Below are 17,344 nucleotides of genomic sequence, written 5' to 3'. Positions count from 1 at the left end.
CCCATCTTCCAGTCACTCAGAAGCAACAAGCTTGAGCTTGAGAAAGGCTTCAGCTAAAAGCATGAGCAGTGAAAAAGAGCAAAGACATAGCAGGGATGAGGGTTTGGACAGGAACCACAACCCCCCTCCGGGGTCAGAACACGGAGAGGAGGCCCCACGCCCAGTGGAAGATAACTGTTCCTTTTTCCTGCCCTTGCAGTCTGCATTCGTATCTCACGGCAACGGCGAAAACATCGCTTTCCAAACGCAGCTAAGTCCTAAAATCTCATAGTAGCCACGGGTGGGGGTGGTTCTTTTTACTTAGTGTTTGCTTAACAGCTCAGGAAGCCCTTGCTGACATTTTTGCTTGGGGGCCCAGAGCTGACACTTAGTCACTGTCCAGAGCCCTTGTTTTAGGAAAGAATGACATTGCTGTTGCGTAACTGGCTGGGCAGTCCAGTGTAGCAACCCCACTTCCTCCTGAAGAGTAGGAGGTGCTGGGGACCCGCCCACCCCTGCGCAGCCTTTGGATGGTCAGAACAGGAGCGGCTAACACTGAGCAGCTGGCCAGCCCCTTCCCAAACCCCATGGGCACAGATGAGTCTGAGGAGTCCAGAAGAGCCAAGGATGGCTAGAGAAAGGAGACAGGCCCTGGGAAAGGAGAGTAACGGAGGGACAAGCTAGCCTGAACGGCAGACATGAGGTGAGGCCTAGTCTACGGCCAGACCACTGCCCCGGAAGTGTTTGGAATATGGTCCCCACTTTTACCTGCACCCCTGGAGGTCAGCTGCTGGTCTCCCTGGCCTCTTCTCCTCCGCACTCAGCTGCTCTCAGTTGATCACAGGCGATGGGAGGGTTCCTACAGTTCACTAAGGTGTGGGCCCCACCACCCCGTCCTCATTTCACACTGGCTCCCCCAAACTTTTCCACCATCTTCACAAAGGCCAGGTCCTCTGGGTCTGTTGTTTTCACACACCCAGACCAGGAGATTCTATTTTACCTCTCTTTCCTCTCTCTGGGTCTGCTTCTTGCCCTCCGTGGGAGTTTCTCCTAGCGTTTATCCGCATCCCTTTCACGAAGCACCGATCTCACACACACTCACACACACACACACACACTATCTCTTCTTGGTTCACCCTTAGCTCCCAAGCCCTCACCCGCAGGAGTACCCACAGGCCCTTCATCTTCCTGAACACACATGCGGGTTAACCAGATTTCAGGGTTTGCCTTCACTGTCCTCCCCTTCACTCCTCCCTGCCCCACAATCCCTTTAGCCAGATATAAAGCTCCCAAATTCCGGGCGAGATTCCCAGGAACAAAGCAAGGAGAAAAAAAAAAAAAAAAAGCCATCAGAACAGTTTGGGAAGTAAACAGCAGCTGAGCAGAAGGAGGGAGGGAAAGCCGGGTGGACCCAGGTGGGTGGCCCTCCAGTGCGCCCAGCTCAGGGGATGCCCCTGCCTCCGTCCCTCCCCCTTCACCTGGCTTTTAAGGGGAGCAGCCTGCTGCAGCTGCGCCAGCCTCTTTGGAAGGAGCGCACGGAGCAGCAGAACCGCTGACCATGGCCAGGGCCGGGATGCCCACACTGCTGCTGCTGCTCCTCGCTGCGGGCCCGGGGTCCGCCTCAGCGGGGCTGCAGCAGGGCTGTCGCGGGGGCTGCGCGGAGGAGGGAGGCGCGGGGTCGCCTGCGGACGACGGCTGTGCAGAAGGCGGAGGCTGCCTCAGGAGAGAGGGGCAGCCGTGCGGGGTCTACGTCTCCGAGTGCGCCCCAGGACTGCAGTGCCGACCGCGGGAGAACGAAGAGGCACCGCTGAGGGCGCTGCTGGCCGGCCAGGGCCGCTGTCAACGGGCCAGGGGGCCGGCCGGTGAGTCCCGGCTCCCACCACCTGAGACAGGCCAGTCTGGCCCCGCAGGCGCCTGGGCAGAGGCCGTGGGCAGCCTCCCCAGCCTCTGCGACCCGCCCATTGCTTCCTCCTGGGCCTTGAGGGCAAGGCCAGGGAACAGTGTGGGACTGAGTGCGGCCAGGGTCAGCTGAGACTCAGGAGAGAGGGGTCTGGCTCTCCATGGCCCCATTTTCTCCTGGGGAAAGCGGCCATGTGGGAGGAGAGCGGAGTTTTAGTTTTAGCTATGCCCTGTTCCCCGCAGGCCCGGATCCATCACTCCAGTGGCTCGCACTGGAGACAGGACCTAGATTCCGAGCAGAGGAGGAGGAAAGGGAGCCTCAGGGCCCAGCTCCACACTTAGAAGTGTCTCCTGCTCCCCCGTGAAGTCAGTGGCAGGACAAAAGAAAGTGGGAGAAGAAGGGGTCTGCTAGATCAGGCTCAGGGCTTAAGGCTGGGCGGAATTGGATGCCCTCCACGCCCTGCCCTAGGGACCAACACGGGAGACTGAGTCATGGGGGGGGGGGGTGCAGGGTGAGTCAGCACACAAAGGACGGGGGTGGGAGCAAGCGAAGAAAGCGAGGCCCTGGCGTGTTGGTGGAAAGGGCTGAGAAAATGTGCTTGGCTCCCTTGGCGTGCTGTTGATGCCTGTGATTTCAGCGCTTAGGAGGTGTCGGCGAGTTCAGCACGGTCCTTGGCTACATCCTGTCTAAACTGCCTGAGATCCTGTCTCGGTTGTACACACACACATCACACCCACACACCCATGCACGCCCGTAGTGTCAGAGCTCAGGCTTCTAGGGCCCCTCTTAGAAGGTGTGTTTTGATTGGAGAAGGCAGGTTCTCCAATCAAAAGTTGGGGATGTGGGACAGAGTGATGCCCGGGCAGTAAGTGTTAAGAAGACCTGGGGGGGGGGGGAGCTTATCTGCTGGCGCGTTTTCTTAGCCCTGGCTTACTTCCTGGTCTCCAGAAGCGGCCCAGCCTGCGGAGACCTCCTTCCCTGCCTCTCTGCGGCCTGGCCTTCAGTGCGTGCCCGGGTGAAGGGCTGAAGGCAGACGCTCTCGGCTCACGAGGGTTGAGCTGAGACAGAAAGGAAGAGGTCCCGTGCGTGCTAGGCCTTCAAATAACACCATACCAGGCCCGGGAGGGCAGACTGAGTCAGCGGAGGGGTCACGACAGGGACACGCATTCCACTGGGTCCCTGTTGACACCCCCCCCCCACACACACACACTGCGCCAATCTCCCTGGCTTGGCGCGCCCCCTTCTGGCCCCTAGTGAAATAGGCAGGCCTTTTCCTAAAGAGGAAATAACAGAAGGTGCTCTGTTCTGAGTTTTTGCTCTAAGACTTGAAACTGCTCTGGGGAACATTATCAGGAATAATAACATAACTGTATTATGTAGAATTTTTTTTTGAGACTGGGCGTTTCTCTGTGTAGCCCCGGCTGTCTTGGAACTAGCCCTGTAGACCAGGCTGGCCTCGAACTCACAGGTCCGCCTTCCTCTGCCTCCTGAGCGCTGGGGCTAAAGGCGCGCTAGGATTTTATTTTTATTTCACATGTGCAGGTGTGTTGCCTGCATGTACTGTCTGTGTTGCCACTGCGGGCCAGAAGCGGGGTTGGACCCCTGGTGTCAGACAGCTGTTGTGAGGTTCTCTGGAAGAGTAGCCAGTGCTCTTGACTCCTGAGCCACCTCCCCAGCCCTTGAGCTTGTGGCCTGAGCCTTGCCTGAGCCGCCTGTTGCGGGATTACAGGCACACACGACCACACCCAACAGCATAATTACTTGTTAGAGGAAAAACTGCGGCAGGATAGGCGAGGACACTAGGTGCTTTTAGCCCGTAAGGCCCTTGTTGCCCTCACTTTAGCCAGCAGAAGTGGACCGAGGCTCGTTGGTGCTGGTCTTCAGCCCTGAGCGATGTCTGATTTCTTCTCTCACTCTTCCTGTGGCCACAGAGGAGAGTAAACCCCATGCAGGAGCTTCCCGTCCACGTGAGACAAGCCACAGAGACCGGCAGAAGAATCCAGGGACCTCCAGCACCCCTATAAGGCCCAATCCAGGGGGTACTCAAGACTCTGAGATGGTGCGTGCGGGGCTGGTGGGGAGGCTGAGGGCCAGAGAGTCCCCCTGGAGCGCCCTGGAGCAGACGGGCTCCTCCTGAGTGCCGCCCACCCCTGTCCCTCTCCAGGGCCCCTGCCGCAGACACTTGGATTCCGTGCTGCAGCAACTGCAGACTGAGGTCTTCCGAGGTGGGGCCCAGGGGCTCTATGTGCCAAACTGCGACCTCAGAGGCTTCTACAGAAAGCAGCAGGTGAGAGGAGGCGGCCTCTCCTAGGGGCGAGCTCCCGGCCAGGGAGAGAGAAGGGCTCCTCATGAAGCTGTAAAAAGGACGCTCTGGAGCATGCGAGGAGGGCAGGAGTGAGTCCCTATCTCAGAAAACAAACAGCAGGGGGTGGACGCAGAGCTGGTGGATCTCTGAGTTCAGGGCCAGCCTGATCTACAGAGAGAGATCCAGGACAGCCAGGGCTACACAGAGAAACCCTGTCTTGGAAAACCAAACCAACCAACCAAACAACAATGGAAAAAGGACACAGACAGACAGAGAGACGCACACACCTATTTCCCCTGCCTTTCAGGATCTTCCAACTTTGAGACCCACATAGACATAATAGAGTCAGGGAGATCACAAGTTCGAGGTGTGTCTGGCCTACCAAGTGAGTTCAAGTCCAGCCTTGGGACTTGAAAAAAAAAAAAAAAAAAAAGCCAAAAAGAAGTTTATAGTTCCCTGGTAACGCGCTGCCTAGCTCTGCACTAGGATCAATCTGTAGGATGATTTGACAGGAAAAACAAGCAAACAGCTAGCTGCTGTAGTAGGGGACTTAAAGCCACCTCTAGGAAAGGCCTCAGTTTCAGGGTTAGGATGGGGACCACGTGAAAGGGGATGGCGCAGGAACGCTGGCTGGCAGAGCCCTGGCTGCGCTTCCTAACTCAGCAGGTCTGGGCTGGGCTGAGAACATGTTTCTAGCCGTAAGCTCAGGTTCTGTCGAACCTGACGGGGAACCACGTTTTGAAAGCTGCTGTTGTGGCCCAGCAGAGCGGGCCTGGGTAGTGGGCGAAGGGCCTCGCAGCCTGGGAACTCATCCTGATCTGTGCCTCTCTCCCCAGTGTCGTTCCTCCCAGGGGAGTCGCCGTGGTCCGTGCTGGTGTGTGGATCCCATGGGCCAGCCCTTGTCAGTGTCTCCAGGCAGCCCCGGAGGCTCTCACTGCTCTGCCGGGAGCCGTGGCTGACAGGAGGGAGCCTCCAGGACCCTGGCAGGAAGGGGCTGTCCTGTGAGCTATGTGTGGAGTGATTAGTAACTCAGGGGCTCTGGGCCCCCAGTCTCACCTTCAGGCCCTGTCCCAGTGTCGCCGACCCTCTCCATCCCCCCCAGACCTTTACACATCAAGTTAGGAAGGCTGCTGCTTGGGGGTCCTAATAAAGCTGTGTCGGGTCTCTGGCGTATGTCTTTGTGTCTATCCCTTACAGCTCACCAGCCTCTTTCCACCATCACTCATAGCACTAGCCCTTCCCAGTGGGCTGCTTGCCAGCCTCTCCCACTGCAGAATGCAGCGCATGGCCACTGGGACAGGCCTCAAGCCCTCTAGCCCCACCCAGACACCCACCTGGAGCCCCCTTCTGGGCTCTGACTGAGATCATGGCCTCTCTATATTGTGGCCTCCATCTGAGGTGGTTGCTGCTGCAGCCTCAGCTCTATTGCTGATCTTTGGACTGATGGAGAAAAGGATTAATGGTTAACCCCGGGCAGGATCTGCCAAGGTGGGAGTCCCAAGGTGCTCCCCTGCCCTACTTCCTGCCCGAAGGGAGGGGAGTGTTCAGCTCTGCAGGCTGTACCCGACCACCTGAGGAGGGGCTCTTCACCCCTTACATCCTCAGAAGCTTAAGGAGCTCGGGCCACTGTCCTGAGCTGACAGGTCAGGACTGGCAAAGGGAGGCACTATTTAGTACTGAGTAAGCGTGTGTCTGTCCTTTCTGCTTACGTGGTGACCCACGTGCGGGGAGGAGCTGACACGCAGGGCCCTGCTGCCTACAACTCCTTGACGGACCTCAACATCACCCTCGTCATAGATTAGCTCCCAACAAAATAGTGTTGCCCGAGTGTAACTCCACGCGTCACCGTGTGCCCTCAGAAAGCTGAATGCCAGGTACCTGAAGATGTCCCTCCCTGACCTTCAGTCTTTAGGGACAGCCAGGAGGAGCCAGGCTATGTGATAAGCCTCGGGGAGGCAAAGTCCCCCTCCCAGCCTTACACAGATCACTCGTGAGAACGAGAGAGCAAGCATGAAGCTGGCCACGGAGGTTGGGGTAGACAGCAGAGCCGGGACCTGAAAAGTGCTGATAACCTATCTAACCCCGGCCGCTCGGAAAGGACTTTAGTCTCTGCAGCTATCAGATCTCCGCAGGACCAGCTCCTAGGTAGGTTGAGAAAGGAAGGAAGGCAGGAAGAAGACAGTGCAGGGCTGCCTGCTGTCCACTCCACGCCGGCAACATGGAGCCAAAGGGGACCCAGCTTCGGAGGAGAGACGGGCCGGAAAAGGGAGCCTGTGGAGACGGTGAGCTGCCCCACACCCACCAGCAGAGGCTCAGGCCGCCTGAGGATGTGTATGGCTGAGAAGAGCCCGCACTCTAGCTATGCTCTTTCTTGCTGTTCTGGGAAGCCAGAGAAGGAAGTTTCTGCCCTCTTCCCCGACACCGTCAGCGTGGCGTTGCCGTCGTACCCTTCTGCTTCCTGGGTCCCCCGTTCCCAGCGATCGCAGCAGGCTCACTGCACATATCACTTCCCTGCTTGGCGGCTCTACTCTAGAGAGTGACTGGGCGCAGAGAGGCTGCCGAGCACCCGGAAGGCCTGACTCCTCCCTCCTGGCTGTCCCTTTCGATTCTCCTAGGAAACACGAAGAATCACAGAACCGCAGACTTGGTGCAATGGACCCGGCACATGGAGGTGAGGGGTCACAAAGGTCATAATGGACAGGTCCGGGCTGGGGACGCCCAGTTGGTACAGTGCCAACCTACCATCCTTGAAGACTGGCTTGATTCCCTGCACCACATAGACCCGGTGTCTAAGAAATAAAAAGCAGACCAGGGAATGGTGGCGCTTGCCTTAACCCCAGCACTCTGGAGGCCGAGGCAGGTGAGTCTCTGTGTTCAAGGCCAGCCTGGTCTACAGAGCAAGCGCCAGGACAGCCGGGGCTGCTCAGAGAAACCCTGTCTCAAAAGAAAAGAAAAGAAAGAGAAAAAAAAAGAAAAAGAAAAAGAAAGAAAGATAGGCAGGAGGCTGGAGAGACGGCTCAGCAGTTAAGAGCACTGACTGTTCTTCCAAAGGTCCTGAGTTCAATTCCTAACTCCCAGCAACCACAGGGTGGCTCAGAGCCATCTATAATGAGATATGATGCCCTCTTCTGGTGTGTAGGCAGAAGACATATAAATAATAAATAAATCTTAAAAAAAAAAATAGGCAGATCCTGGGGTGACATGAGCAAGGACTGTTAGATGATAAAAAGATTCTTTCTTTCTTTCGTTCTTTCTTTCTTTTCTTTTCTTTCTTTTTTTTCCCCAGGTGTGTTGGCGCACACCTTTACTCCCAGCACTCAGAAGGCAGAGGCAGGTGACTCCCTGAGCTTAAGGCCAGCCTGGTCTAGAGAGAGCGAGCAGACCAGTAGCCAGGATCACACTTTTAGAAGTCAGTTTTCTCCTACCACTGTGGATTCAGGATCAAAATCAAGTCACACAGCTTCACCTACTGGGTAATCTCCAGCCCCCCCCCCCCCTTGAGACAGGGTTTCTCTGTGTAGCCTTGGCTGAGCTGGACTCGCCCTGTAGACCAGGCTGGCCTCGAACTCACAGAGCTCCGCCTGCCTCCAGAGTGCTGGGATCACAGGTGTGCGCCATGTGCCTGGCTACCAGCCCCCAATTTTTGTAGACATTTTTTTAAAACATCACTTAAAATTTCTGGTAACATTGTTTGAATAACACCAACCCTAGACTTCTTTCCCCACCCACAAATTTAAAGTAAATAATCTGTTAGGTTTGTTTACATCTTGCGAATTAAAAATAAATGGGCTACCTGGCCAGCAGAGGCCACGCCCTTAGTCCCAGCAGTCAGGAGGCAGAGGCAGGTGGATCTCTGAGTTCGAGGCCAGCCTGGTCTACAGAGTTAGTAGGATATCCAGGGCTACACAGAGAAACCAAACCAAAACCCCACAGGTCTTTGAACAAAGGACCAAGAGCCAGCTGGTAAGGTCAGAGGTCAGAGAGTGGGGACTAGAGATGGTCTGTCTCAGTTCTGACTGGGGGAGTGCAGCCTCACTCTTCACCTTTTTCTTTGAGATGAGTCTCTTACTGGGGCTGGGCTCGAACTCACGGCCCTCCTGCTTGGCCTCCGGAGTGGCTGGGATGGCATACACAGCAGCTTCTGGTGCTGTTCTTTATTCTCACCTCCGCCCTGGGAAGGTGGGGCAGCTCTGGGCTGTGCTCACGTCCTCCAGTTCCCAGCGTTTGACTGTGACCGGTGGTGGGAGAGGTGTGCAGAGGGACAGGGCTCCAGCCTGGCTTTGTCCCACAGGCTGTGAAGAGCCGGTTTCTGGAGCAAGCGCAGAGACAGTTGGCAGAGCTGTTGGATCGGGCCCTGTGGGAGGCTGAACAAGCCTACCCGCAACAGGACAGACCTCTTCCCGCCGCTGCCCCAGGGCCCACGGGCAAGTGAGTCAGGGTCCCGGGACCGCGCGCCCCTCCAGCCGCGCCCGCCCCTTTTGCCAGCCCCTCCGCCTCTCTTCTGCTCACCCGTCTCTACACACAGGCTGCACCTTCCCGGCCGCCTTTCCTGCTTCCCACCGCCACCCTCTGCCCGCCACCCTCTCTTCTTCCTTCGGGGCCTGGTTCTGAGCACTGTCTCCATCCTAGGACCCAGGAGTTCCCCCCTGGCAAACGGAAAGTTTTCGTCACTCGAAAGTCCCTGCTGGAGTAAGCTGGGCTCTGGGGCCTGCCGGGATGGTCTGGAGAGGCTTGGTGGTGTTGAGGGGAGGTCAGCGGAGGCTGGCGTTCCTGGCCCCGCAGCCCTCCCTAGCACAGCGCCCGGGCTGGCTGCTGGCTGCTCAGAGCCTCCTGCCTGACCCTTCCAGCGAGCTGATGGAGGTGCAACACTTCCGAACCATCTACCACATGTTCGTCGCGGGCCTGTGCGTCCTCGTCATCAGCACCCTGGCCATCGACTTCATCGATGAGGGCAGGTAGGGCCCTCCTGACGCGGCCGCCACTGCCCAGCAGGCCCGGGGGCGCCTTGTCATTCATAGCGTGCTGTGGAAGTGCTCATATGTGAGGCACCTGATTTTACAGCCAACTCTTGTCGTCTTTCTATGCCAAGCTGTTGGTTTTAGCGACCACAGGAAGCGGAAGCAGCAGATTCTGACCATGCAGCCCTTTATTAACAGCTACTAAAGTTGTTTCCGGTATTTGTCTGAGACAAAGGCTTGAAGCCCGGGCTGGACTTGAAGTTGATAGGTAGCCATGACTTTGAACGTCTCATCCTCCTGTCTCCACCGCTTGAGTGCGGGGATTTGGGGCGCACAGTGCCCGGTTTGCAGCAAGCTGGGGATGAATGTGGAGTGTCACACCCCCCCCCCCCCGCCATCTCTCCACCAGCTAATATGTATCCTCAGCCCCATTTGCAGCACGCTGGGGTTTCCATCCTCACTAGTCACACACTCTTTTTCAATTTTAACTGTTAGATTTAATTTTATGTGTACGGGTGCTATGCCTGCATGTCTGTGCAGCATTTGTGTCTGGTGCCCAAAAAGGCCGGAAGCGGGTAATCACCGTGTCCCCTGGAACTGGAGTCACAGACGCTGTGGCCCAGCGTGCGGGCACAGGGCTGGAGACTGGACCTGGATGAACAGTCAGTGCTAACCACAGATTTTTTTTTTCTGAGACAAGATCTTACTATGTCCTAGCTAGTCTGACTTTCCATCCTCTTGAGCCTCCGCCTCTGGGGTAGCTGAGATTTCAAGCAAGCGCCAAAACACTCCACACAGGCTAGCAAAATACTGAGTACAGGGTAGTTACCAGCTGAGGCTTACAGTTACGGAGACATTGGAGGAGCCAAACTGGTAATAAAAGGAGGCAAAGCTCACCAGAGCCTGCAGTGTCCAGCCTTCTGCAGCCCTGACTGTCATTCGGATCAAGCCTCCCCTGGGACTGGGTCTGAGGCACGGCCTAACCGAGGCCTGGCAGAACACTAGGGCAAACTTCAGCGGTTTAGGAACACGGCCTCTCTGCTGGCCTGGGATCTGGCTGAGTTGGTAGAGCGCTGGCTTAGGGCTCGTGAAGCCCTGCGCCCAACCGTACTGCATGAACTGGACAAGGTGGCCTAAGCACAGTCCCGCTAAGAACACAAGTTCAAGGTCATCCTCAGCCATTTGAGTGAGCTCACAGCCAGCCTGGGCTAAAGGAACACGCGGGAGCTGACTGTCTAGAAAAACCGAACAAACCCAGTTGCCCACTACCGTCTTCCCGTCCCCCGCCCCCTAGGCTGGTGCTGGAGTTTGACCTCCTCATCTTCAGCTTCGGACAGCTGCCCTTGGCGCTGATGACCTGGGTTCCCATGTTCCTGTCCACGCTGCTGGTGCCCTACCAGAGCCTGTGGCTGTGGGCCCGGCCGCGCGCCGGGGGCGCCTGGACGCTGGGGGCCGGGCTGGGCTGCGCTCTGCTGGCTGCCCACGCCGCGCTGCTCTGCGTCCTCCCGGTCCACGTGGCCGTGAAGTGGGAGCTGCCGCCCGCCTCGCGCTGCGTGCTGGTGTTTGAGCAGGTGAGGACCCGGGGGCGGGGGGTGAGCAGTCCATGGAGACCGGCCACGGGGACCGGCCACCGGGCAGGGCCGGCGCTGGTGCGCAGCTGAGAAAAGTGCACAGAAGCAAGCGGTTGCTAGGCAACGCCGCGGCTCCTTGAAGAGCAGGGATGAAGTCTGCCCTCTCCCTTCACTGTTGGTCCCAAGGTTACCTGTGTTAAGCCACAAAGTCGGGACACAAACACAGACCCTGTGGGCTCCCGCCGGGCGGGTCTTGCATCTGCTCGCCCCCCCCCCCCCGTGGGAAATCCGGGCACAGACAGGGTAGCGCGATTTTCTCGGTCCGCCTCAGGTCAGGCTCCTGATGAAAAGCTACTCCTTCCTGAGAGAGACGGTGCCTGGGGTGCTCTGCGTCAGAGGTGAGGCGCCCACAGACCCTCCTGGCTGCCGGGCTAAGCCGCGGGATGCCCAGCTCTGCGCTGGAGAGGCGTTCTCCGGGAGACACAGAGCTGAGCCCTAGCCGGGCTGGGCGGCCTTGTTCCCGGACAGTGCTCTCCCGTTCCCAGGCCCAGGCTGGAGAGCCGGGGTGACAGAGAGCCCTCTTTGGAAGGAAGCCGGGGTGGGAGGGGAGGAGAGCGGACTCCTCCGCGCAGCAGGCCTGGACGGAGCAAGCCCAGTCCACTGAGCACGCGCACCTGTCCCCGCCCCAGGCTAACCCACCCTTTTCCCTCCTGCCCAGGAAAGGGTATCTGCGCCCCCAGCTTCTCCAGCTACCTCTACTTTCTCTTCTGCCCTACACTCATCTACAGGGAGACATACCCCAGGTATGACCAGCTGGCCTCGCCAAGTGCCCTGGCCGGCCAGAGCTCCCACCCCCCACCCCCCCACCCCGCACATTCCTGACCCATTGTACCCTTCAGCCCCGCTCTGTCCCCCACGCCCCGGAAACTGCATGGCTGGGTACCTTCGCTGACACTCAAACTAAACATCCACTTACCGTACACACACACACACACACACACACACACACACACACGCACACACACGCCTCACCATTGCCCCAGGGAATCCGAAAAAGGGCCGAAGGCCTGAGCGGATGACAAAAAGGACGCTGATCTCCTTGCCCTGTGCTGCCGCAGGACGCCCTGCATCCGGTGGAATTACGTGGCCAAGAACTTTGCCCAGGTCTGAGCATGGCGGAGACGATGGGCAGCTTCGACTCACCCCCGGTGGCCTAGGAGCGGGAGGAGCCAGTGGTGGTGCCCAGACAGTGGTGGCACAGGCTGAAGGTCTCAGCCGGGGAGGAGGCAGTGGCCCAAGCCGCGTGTCCCGCTCTGTCTGCAGGCCCTGGGCTGTGTGCTCTATGCCTGCTTCATCCTGGGCCGACTCTGCGTGCCAGTCTTTGCCCACATGAGCCAGGAGCCCTTCAGCACCCGCGCCCTACTGCTCTCAGTGCTGCACGCCACGGGGCCAGGTAGGAGGGTCACCGTGGTGGGAAGAGCCTGTGGCCCGCCCTGGGGAAGGCTTGTCTCTGAGTCCCCTACACACTTGCCCGCCCCTGTCCATGGGCACTACCACCATCCTATAGCCTGGTAGCACAGCTCCCAGCACTCCTATTTTCTCTCTGCCGCTTGGGCCTGGCTTTGCTGCCCAGCTGAAGCCCCTCCTGCAAATTAATCACCGACAAGCCTGCTTCAAAAGCCCTGTCTCCCCTCCTTCCTTCCTTCCTTTCCTTCCTTCCTTCCTTCCTTTCCTTCCTTCCTTCCTTTCCTTCCTTCCTTCCTTCCTTCCTTCCTTCCTTCCTTCCTTCCTTTCTCCCTTCCTCCCTTCCTCCCTTCCCTCCTCCTCCCTTCCTTCTGCACTGGGGAATCTTTCCTGACAGACAAATGCTTCATGGCTAGGCCTCATCCCAACCCCCTTTTTACTTCTTACTTTGAGACAGGTCTTACTGAATTCCTCAGGCAGGACTTGAACTCTTGACTTTTGTTTTTTCCTTAAGATAGGGTTTCTCTGTGCAGCCCTGGCTTTCCTGGACTCGCTTTGTAGGCCAGGCTGGCTTTGAACTCACAGAGATCCGCCTGCCTCTGCCTCCCCGAGCGCTGGGATTAGAGGTGTGCCTGCTACCGCACGGCTCTGTTGGCTTGTTTTGAGACAGCCTCCACCCAGGCCGGCCTTAAGCTCAGTTCTCCTGCCTCCTCAGCTGGGCTTGCAGACTTGGAATGCCTTTTCTCCACTTGCGGCTTCCTGGCGGCCCATGGCTAAGATGCCCACCTCTGAGAAGGTCCCTTCCTCTTCTATCTTATATTTTATTGCGCACACTTACTTTTCCTTTTTTTGAGATAGTGCCTTACGACGTTGGTCAGGCTACCCATAGCCTCCTTGGCTCACGTAATCTTCCTGTCCCCACCTCGCCAGTGGCTGGGACTGCAGGGGTACTGCCTCTTAGCCAAACTCCCTTTTCAGCCAATAGTCACAGTGATGTCATCGCTCCTTGCTCGGGACTGCATCTCCCGGACGTCCCTGGCTGTCACCATCATTAGTTCCCATTATACCTGACCTTGATCCTTATATGGGTTTCAGCTTCTGTGTGTCCGTCCCCAAAGCCCGGGGCACTGTGAGTCTGTGTTTCTAGTTCTGAGGCAAAGAGCCGGTGTGAAGCGCACCGGCAAATGTGTGGATTAAGGAAAGCAGGAGCAGCGAGGGAATGCAGGCTTGCTAAATGTGGGGCCCCGCCGGCCGGCTGGTCAGGGAGGCCCGGTCCGGCCTCGGCTGCACCCCTTGTCCTGCCCGCCAGGCATCTTCATGCTGCTGCTCATCTTCTTCGCCTTCCTGCATTGCTGGCTCAACGCCTTCGCTGAGATGCTGCGCTTCGGAGACAGGATGTTCTACAGGGTGCGGCTGGGCGGGGCGGCGGGGCCGGCTGGGGGCTGCAGCTGGGAGGTTCCCCAGGGCCAGGGAAAAGGGCGGCTGTGGTGGTGGTGTGGGATGAAGCCGCGCCTGGCCCTGGAAGCAGGGAGGCTGCCTTTATGTGTGTGAATAGTGTGGCTGTCTCAGCCCTTCTGAGAGCACGGGGGGGGGGGGGGGGGGAGCAGGCAGCAGCCTGGCCCGCGCTCACCCCACCCCGCGCTCTCTCCCAGGACTGGTGGAACTCCACCTCCTTCTCCAACTACTACCGCACCTGGAACGTGGTGGTCCACGACTGGCTCTACAGCTATGTCTACCAGGACGGGCTGTGGGTACGGACCGCGCGCTCCGCCATCCCACCGCCCCAGGGCGCCCTTCTCCCCTCCTCCTCCCCCTCCTCCTCCCCGCACACTCAGACGGGCTGTGGGTACGGACCGCGCGCTCCTCCATCCCCACCGCCCCAGGGCGCCCTCCCCCTCCTCCTCCCCGCACACTCAGACCGGAGGACAGATACCAGGGCTTGCTGGCCAGCCAGCCTGGCTCCCTCGAAGAGCCAACGTAAGGCTGACCTCTGCCCTGCACACCCATGCACACCTGCGTCTGCACACAAAATACAAGGCTAAGGGGCAGGTGTGGTGGCGCGGGCCTCTAGTCCCAGCACTCAGAAGGCAGAGGCAGGGGATCTCCGTGAGTTCGAGGCCAGCCTGGTCTACATATGGAGCTGCAGGACAGGCAAGGCTACACAGAGACACCCTGTCTCAGAAAACAAATAGTAAGAACAGAGTCCTTGCATAAAGCCCAGTGGGTTAGAACAACGCTCTGGAGTAAAAGGAGTATGGACCTGTCCGACCTTTCTGTGGAAGCCCATCCCTTCGAGGCCTCTTGGAGAGGGGGACTCTCTGATGGTGACCTGCCTGTCCTCCTTCCTGCCTACCAGCTCTTGGGCGGGCATGCCCGCGGGGCCGCCATGGTGGGAGTGTTCCTGGTCTCTGCAGTTGTACATGAGTACATTTTCTGCTTCGTCCTGGGGTTCTTCTACCCGGTCATGCTCATGCTGTTCCTGGTGTTCGGGGGTGAGCCGGACCTTTGTGGGCTGGGAGGGGAGGCGGCGGGTGGGAGGAGCCTGAGACTTAGACTGTTCTGAGGCCTTGGGCAGGGATAAGCACGCCCCAAGGGCTGGGGGAAGGTTTCTGGCTTCCCTTCTGCTCAAGGATGTGGAAGGAATGGCGGCAAGAGCCGGTGTGGCTGGGAGCAGGGCGAGAGATTTAGCGAGTGAGGGGTAAAGTGAGCGTCGGATTTCTCCCAGTCCCTGGAGACCTTCAGGAGCTGTCTGGGGAGGGAGGATTTCCTTTGAAGTGTGCCACTTCCCAGCCCCTGGCACGGGAGGCTCGGAATGTGGAGCTGGGAGTGAGAACCTGCCTCCGTCCTAGGGCTGCTGAACTTCACTATGAATGACCGGCACACCGGCCCAGCCTGGAACGTCCTGATGTGGACCTTGCTCTTTCTGGGCCAGGGCATCCAGGTCAGCCTGTACTGCCAGGAGTGGTATGCCCGGAGACACTGCCCCTTGCCCCAGGTATGACAATGACCTCTCCCGCTCCCCATCTGAGTGGTCAGCCCTTTTGAGTCAGGAGCAAGGCATGGCTGGGGGAGGGAGGTGTGTGTCCCCCAAAGGGACCTCACTCACAGTCTACCCTTCCATGGCACAGACAACATTCTGGGGGCTGGTGACACCCCGATCTTGGTCCTGCCATCCCTAGAAGTCAAGGTCCCGTACTGCCCAGAGGACGGCAGCAAGCTCTTCTCTACCTGCAAAGCCCAGGGCCAGGGCCTCTCACTGCCCCATTTGGAGTCAGGACCTGCCAGGGGCGTAGGGACTGAGGTCCACACCTCAGTGGGCATCAGACCACAGGCTCAGTGTGGTGTGACTGTGGACCGGCCACAGGTCACCTTCCGAGCCACAGATCTCCAGACGTGAGGAGACTCAGAGGAACAAGGGCCACCAAAGTTTAACTTGTGTTTGGTTCTTTCTACTCCTCACAGTGCAACAATAAAATCTTTGTCTTCTTTTCATTTATTTGTGGTTTTTGGGAAACCCACTTTATTATTGCTTTGATTAATTTTTTTTTGTTAGTTTGATGTTTGTTTTTTTTGGGGGGGAGGTATTTCACTTTGTTTTTAGGGTCTTATTGTTTAGCTCTACAGCTGGCCTAAATCTTGCCATATTGAGGAGTGTGGTGGTGCACGCCTTTAATCCCAGCCCTCAGGGAAGCAGAGGCAGACAGATGTCTGTGAGTTCAAGGCCAGCCTGGTCTAAAAGCAAGTCCAGGACAGCCAAGACTCAGAGAAACCCTGTCTTGAAAAAACAAGAATAAAAACAAAACCAAACAAACAAAACCCAAAACAAACAAACAAAAACTTGCTGTATCAGCAAGGTTGGCTACAGACTCCAGGCAATCCTGTCTCTGCCTTTCAAGTGCTGGGATCAAAGGGGTGTGGCATTACACGTGGGGAAAACGCCCTTAGTGGACAAGGGATCTGACAAACAATCGTCTATCAGACAGCCTCCTGCACCTGTAATGCACACAGCACACTCAAACAATTGAGTATTTATCTCTGCCACTGTATACCTCCCAAAAGGCATTTTCTAGCAGAAAGAGTTAAAACGTCGTGGGGGAGGCTGGAGAGATGGGCCACTGCTGAGAAGTCTGTATCCCCTCGCAGAGGACCGCAGCAGACAAGAGAGCTGACGCCCCCCCCGCCCCTGGCCTCTGCGAGGCAAACCCACAGTCACACACACTCACGTGATTTATTTCAAAAGAATTTTTTATCTGCATGTACACCTGCAGGCCAGAAGAGGGCATCAGATCACATTATAGATGGCTGTGAGCCATCATGTGGTTGCTGGGAATATTGTTTTGGGTTTTTTTTGTTTGTTTTTGCTTGTTTGTTTTTCGAGACAGGGTTTCTCTGTGCAGCTATGGCGGTCCTGGACTCACTTTGTAGACCAGGCTGGCCTAGGGACTCACAGAGATCCACCTGCTTCTGCCTCCCAGAGTGCTGAGATTACAGGTGTGCTGGAGCCCGTCTGGCAATGTTGAACAGTTCCTGAGTGGAGAGTGAGGATTGAAATAAAGCAAAGTCACACTACACACGGGATCTGCTGTCAGCAAGACTGCAGTGGAGTTTATTCCACAATTCCTTTCTTTTTTTTTTTTTTTAAGTTATTTATTTATTTATTATGTATACAATGTTCTCCCTGCATATATACCTGCAGGCCAGAAGAGGGCAGCAGATCTCATTATAGATGGTTGTGAGCCATCATGTGGTTGCTGGGAATTGAACTCAGGAGCTCTGGAAGAGCAGCCAGTCTCTTAACCTCTGAGCCATCTCTCCCTCCAGCCCCACAATTCCTTTCTTATAGGCAAATTAAAAAACAAGTCGCGTCAATACAAGAAAGAAGTCCGTGGACCTGCCAGACTTGTTTTCTAAAACTTCCCTGGAGCAGATATGGTCCAAGGTCACACAAATAAGTTGTTTTAAGGAACTTCCTCTTTTCTCTGTCCCGGGGTGAAGGCCAGGGTGAAAACATGTTTTTCAATAAATAACATTTTTTTCAATAAATAACGAAGCAGCTTGAGAAACAAGCAGCCCTCCATGGCTGGCTGCTTCTGCTTTCCTTCATCTTCTGTGTCCCTCTAGTTTATAATCTCAGTCTTTCTCTGGATCAGCAGGGCAGTTTTCTAAT

The 17,344-nt window shown here is 57.0% G+C and overlaps 2 protein-coding genes across 3 annotated transcripts; both read left to right on the top strand.

Moving 5' to 3' along the window:
- Positions 1-741: 741 nt before the first annotated feature.
- Igfbp6 (insulin like growth factor binding protein 6) lies at positions 742-5,357 on the top strand. Its single transcript, XM_021643559.2, has 4 exons — positions 742-1,841; positions 3,811-3,938; positions 4,044-4,166; positions 5,021-5,357. The coding sequence occupies exons 1-4, from the start codon at positions 1,538-1,540 to the stop codon at positions 5,141-5,143; spliced, it is 678 nt and encodes a 225-aa protein (XP_021499234.1). The 5' UTR covers positions 742-1,537; the 3' UTR covers positions 5,144-5,357.
- Positions 5,358-5,712: 355 nt separating this feature from the next.
- Soat2 (sterol O-acyltransferase 2) lies at positions 5,713-15,669 on the top strand. Of its 2 annotated transcripts, XM_060388561.1 has the most exons (15): positions 5,713-6,466; positions 6,800-6,855; positions 8,476-8,612; positions 8,814-8,873; positions 9,032-9,139; positions 10,437-10,713; positions 11,045-11,111; positions 11,432-11,516; positions 11,832-11,877; positions 12,037-12,166; positions 13,487-13,584; positions 13,830-13,928; positions 14,534-14,669; positions 15,027-15,172; positions 15,306-15,669. In XM_060388561.1, exons 1-15 carry the CDS (start codon positions 6,403-6,405, stop codon positions 15,354-15,356), a joined length of 1,560 nt encoding a protein of 519 aa, XP_060244544.1. In that variant the 5' UTR covers positions 5,713-6,402; the 3' UTR covers positions 15,357-15,669. The 2 variants fall into 2 exon arrangements, with proteins under 2 accessions (XP_060244544.1, XP_060244545.1); XM_060388562.1 differs by lacking the exons at positions 5,713-6,466; positions 6,800-6,855 and adding an exon at positions 6,883-7,044.
- Positions 15,670-17,344: the final 1,675 nt, after the last annotated feature.

Source organism: Meriones unguiculatus, chromosome 8 (assembly GCF_030254825.1).
Source record: "Meriones unguiculatus strain TT.TT164.6M chromosome 8, Bangor_MerUng_6.1, whole genome shotgun sequence".
Classification (NCBI taxonomy): domain Eukaryota; kingdom Metazoa; phylum Chordata; class Mammalia; order Rodentia; family Muridae; genus Meriones; species Meriones unguiculatus.
The sequence above is the reverse complement of the archived record's forward strand: the minus strand, read 5'-3'. Positions and strand labels throughout refer to the sequence as shown.

Coding starts and splice junctions, on each gene's coding strand:
- Igfbp6 (XM_021643559.2), top strand. CDS start 1,538: ATGGCCAGGGCCGGGATGCCCACACTGCTGCTGCTGCTCCTCGCTGCG. Junction 1,842..3,810: donor ACGGGCCAGGGGGCCGGCCG/GTGAGTCCCGGC, acceptor CTGTGGCCACAG/AGGAGAGTAAACCCCATGCA. Junction 3,939..4,043: donor GTACTCAAGACTCTGAGATG/GTGCGTGCGGGG, acceptor GTCCCTCTCCAG/GGCCCCTGCCGCAGACACTT.
- Soat2 (XM_060388561.1), top strand. CDS start 6,403: ATGGAGCCAAAGGGGACCCAGCTTCGGAGGAGAGACGGGCCGGAAAAG. Junction 11,517..11,831: donor TACAGGGAGACATACCCCAG/GTATGACCAGCT, acceptor GTGCTGCCGCAG/GACGCCCTGCATCCGGTGGA. Junction 14,670..15,026: donor GCTGTTCCTGGTGTTCGGGG/GTGAGCCGGACC, acceptor CCTCCGTCCTAG/GGCTGCTGAACTTCACTATG.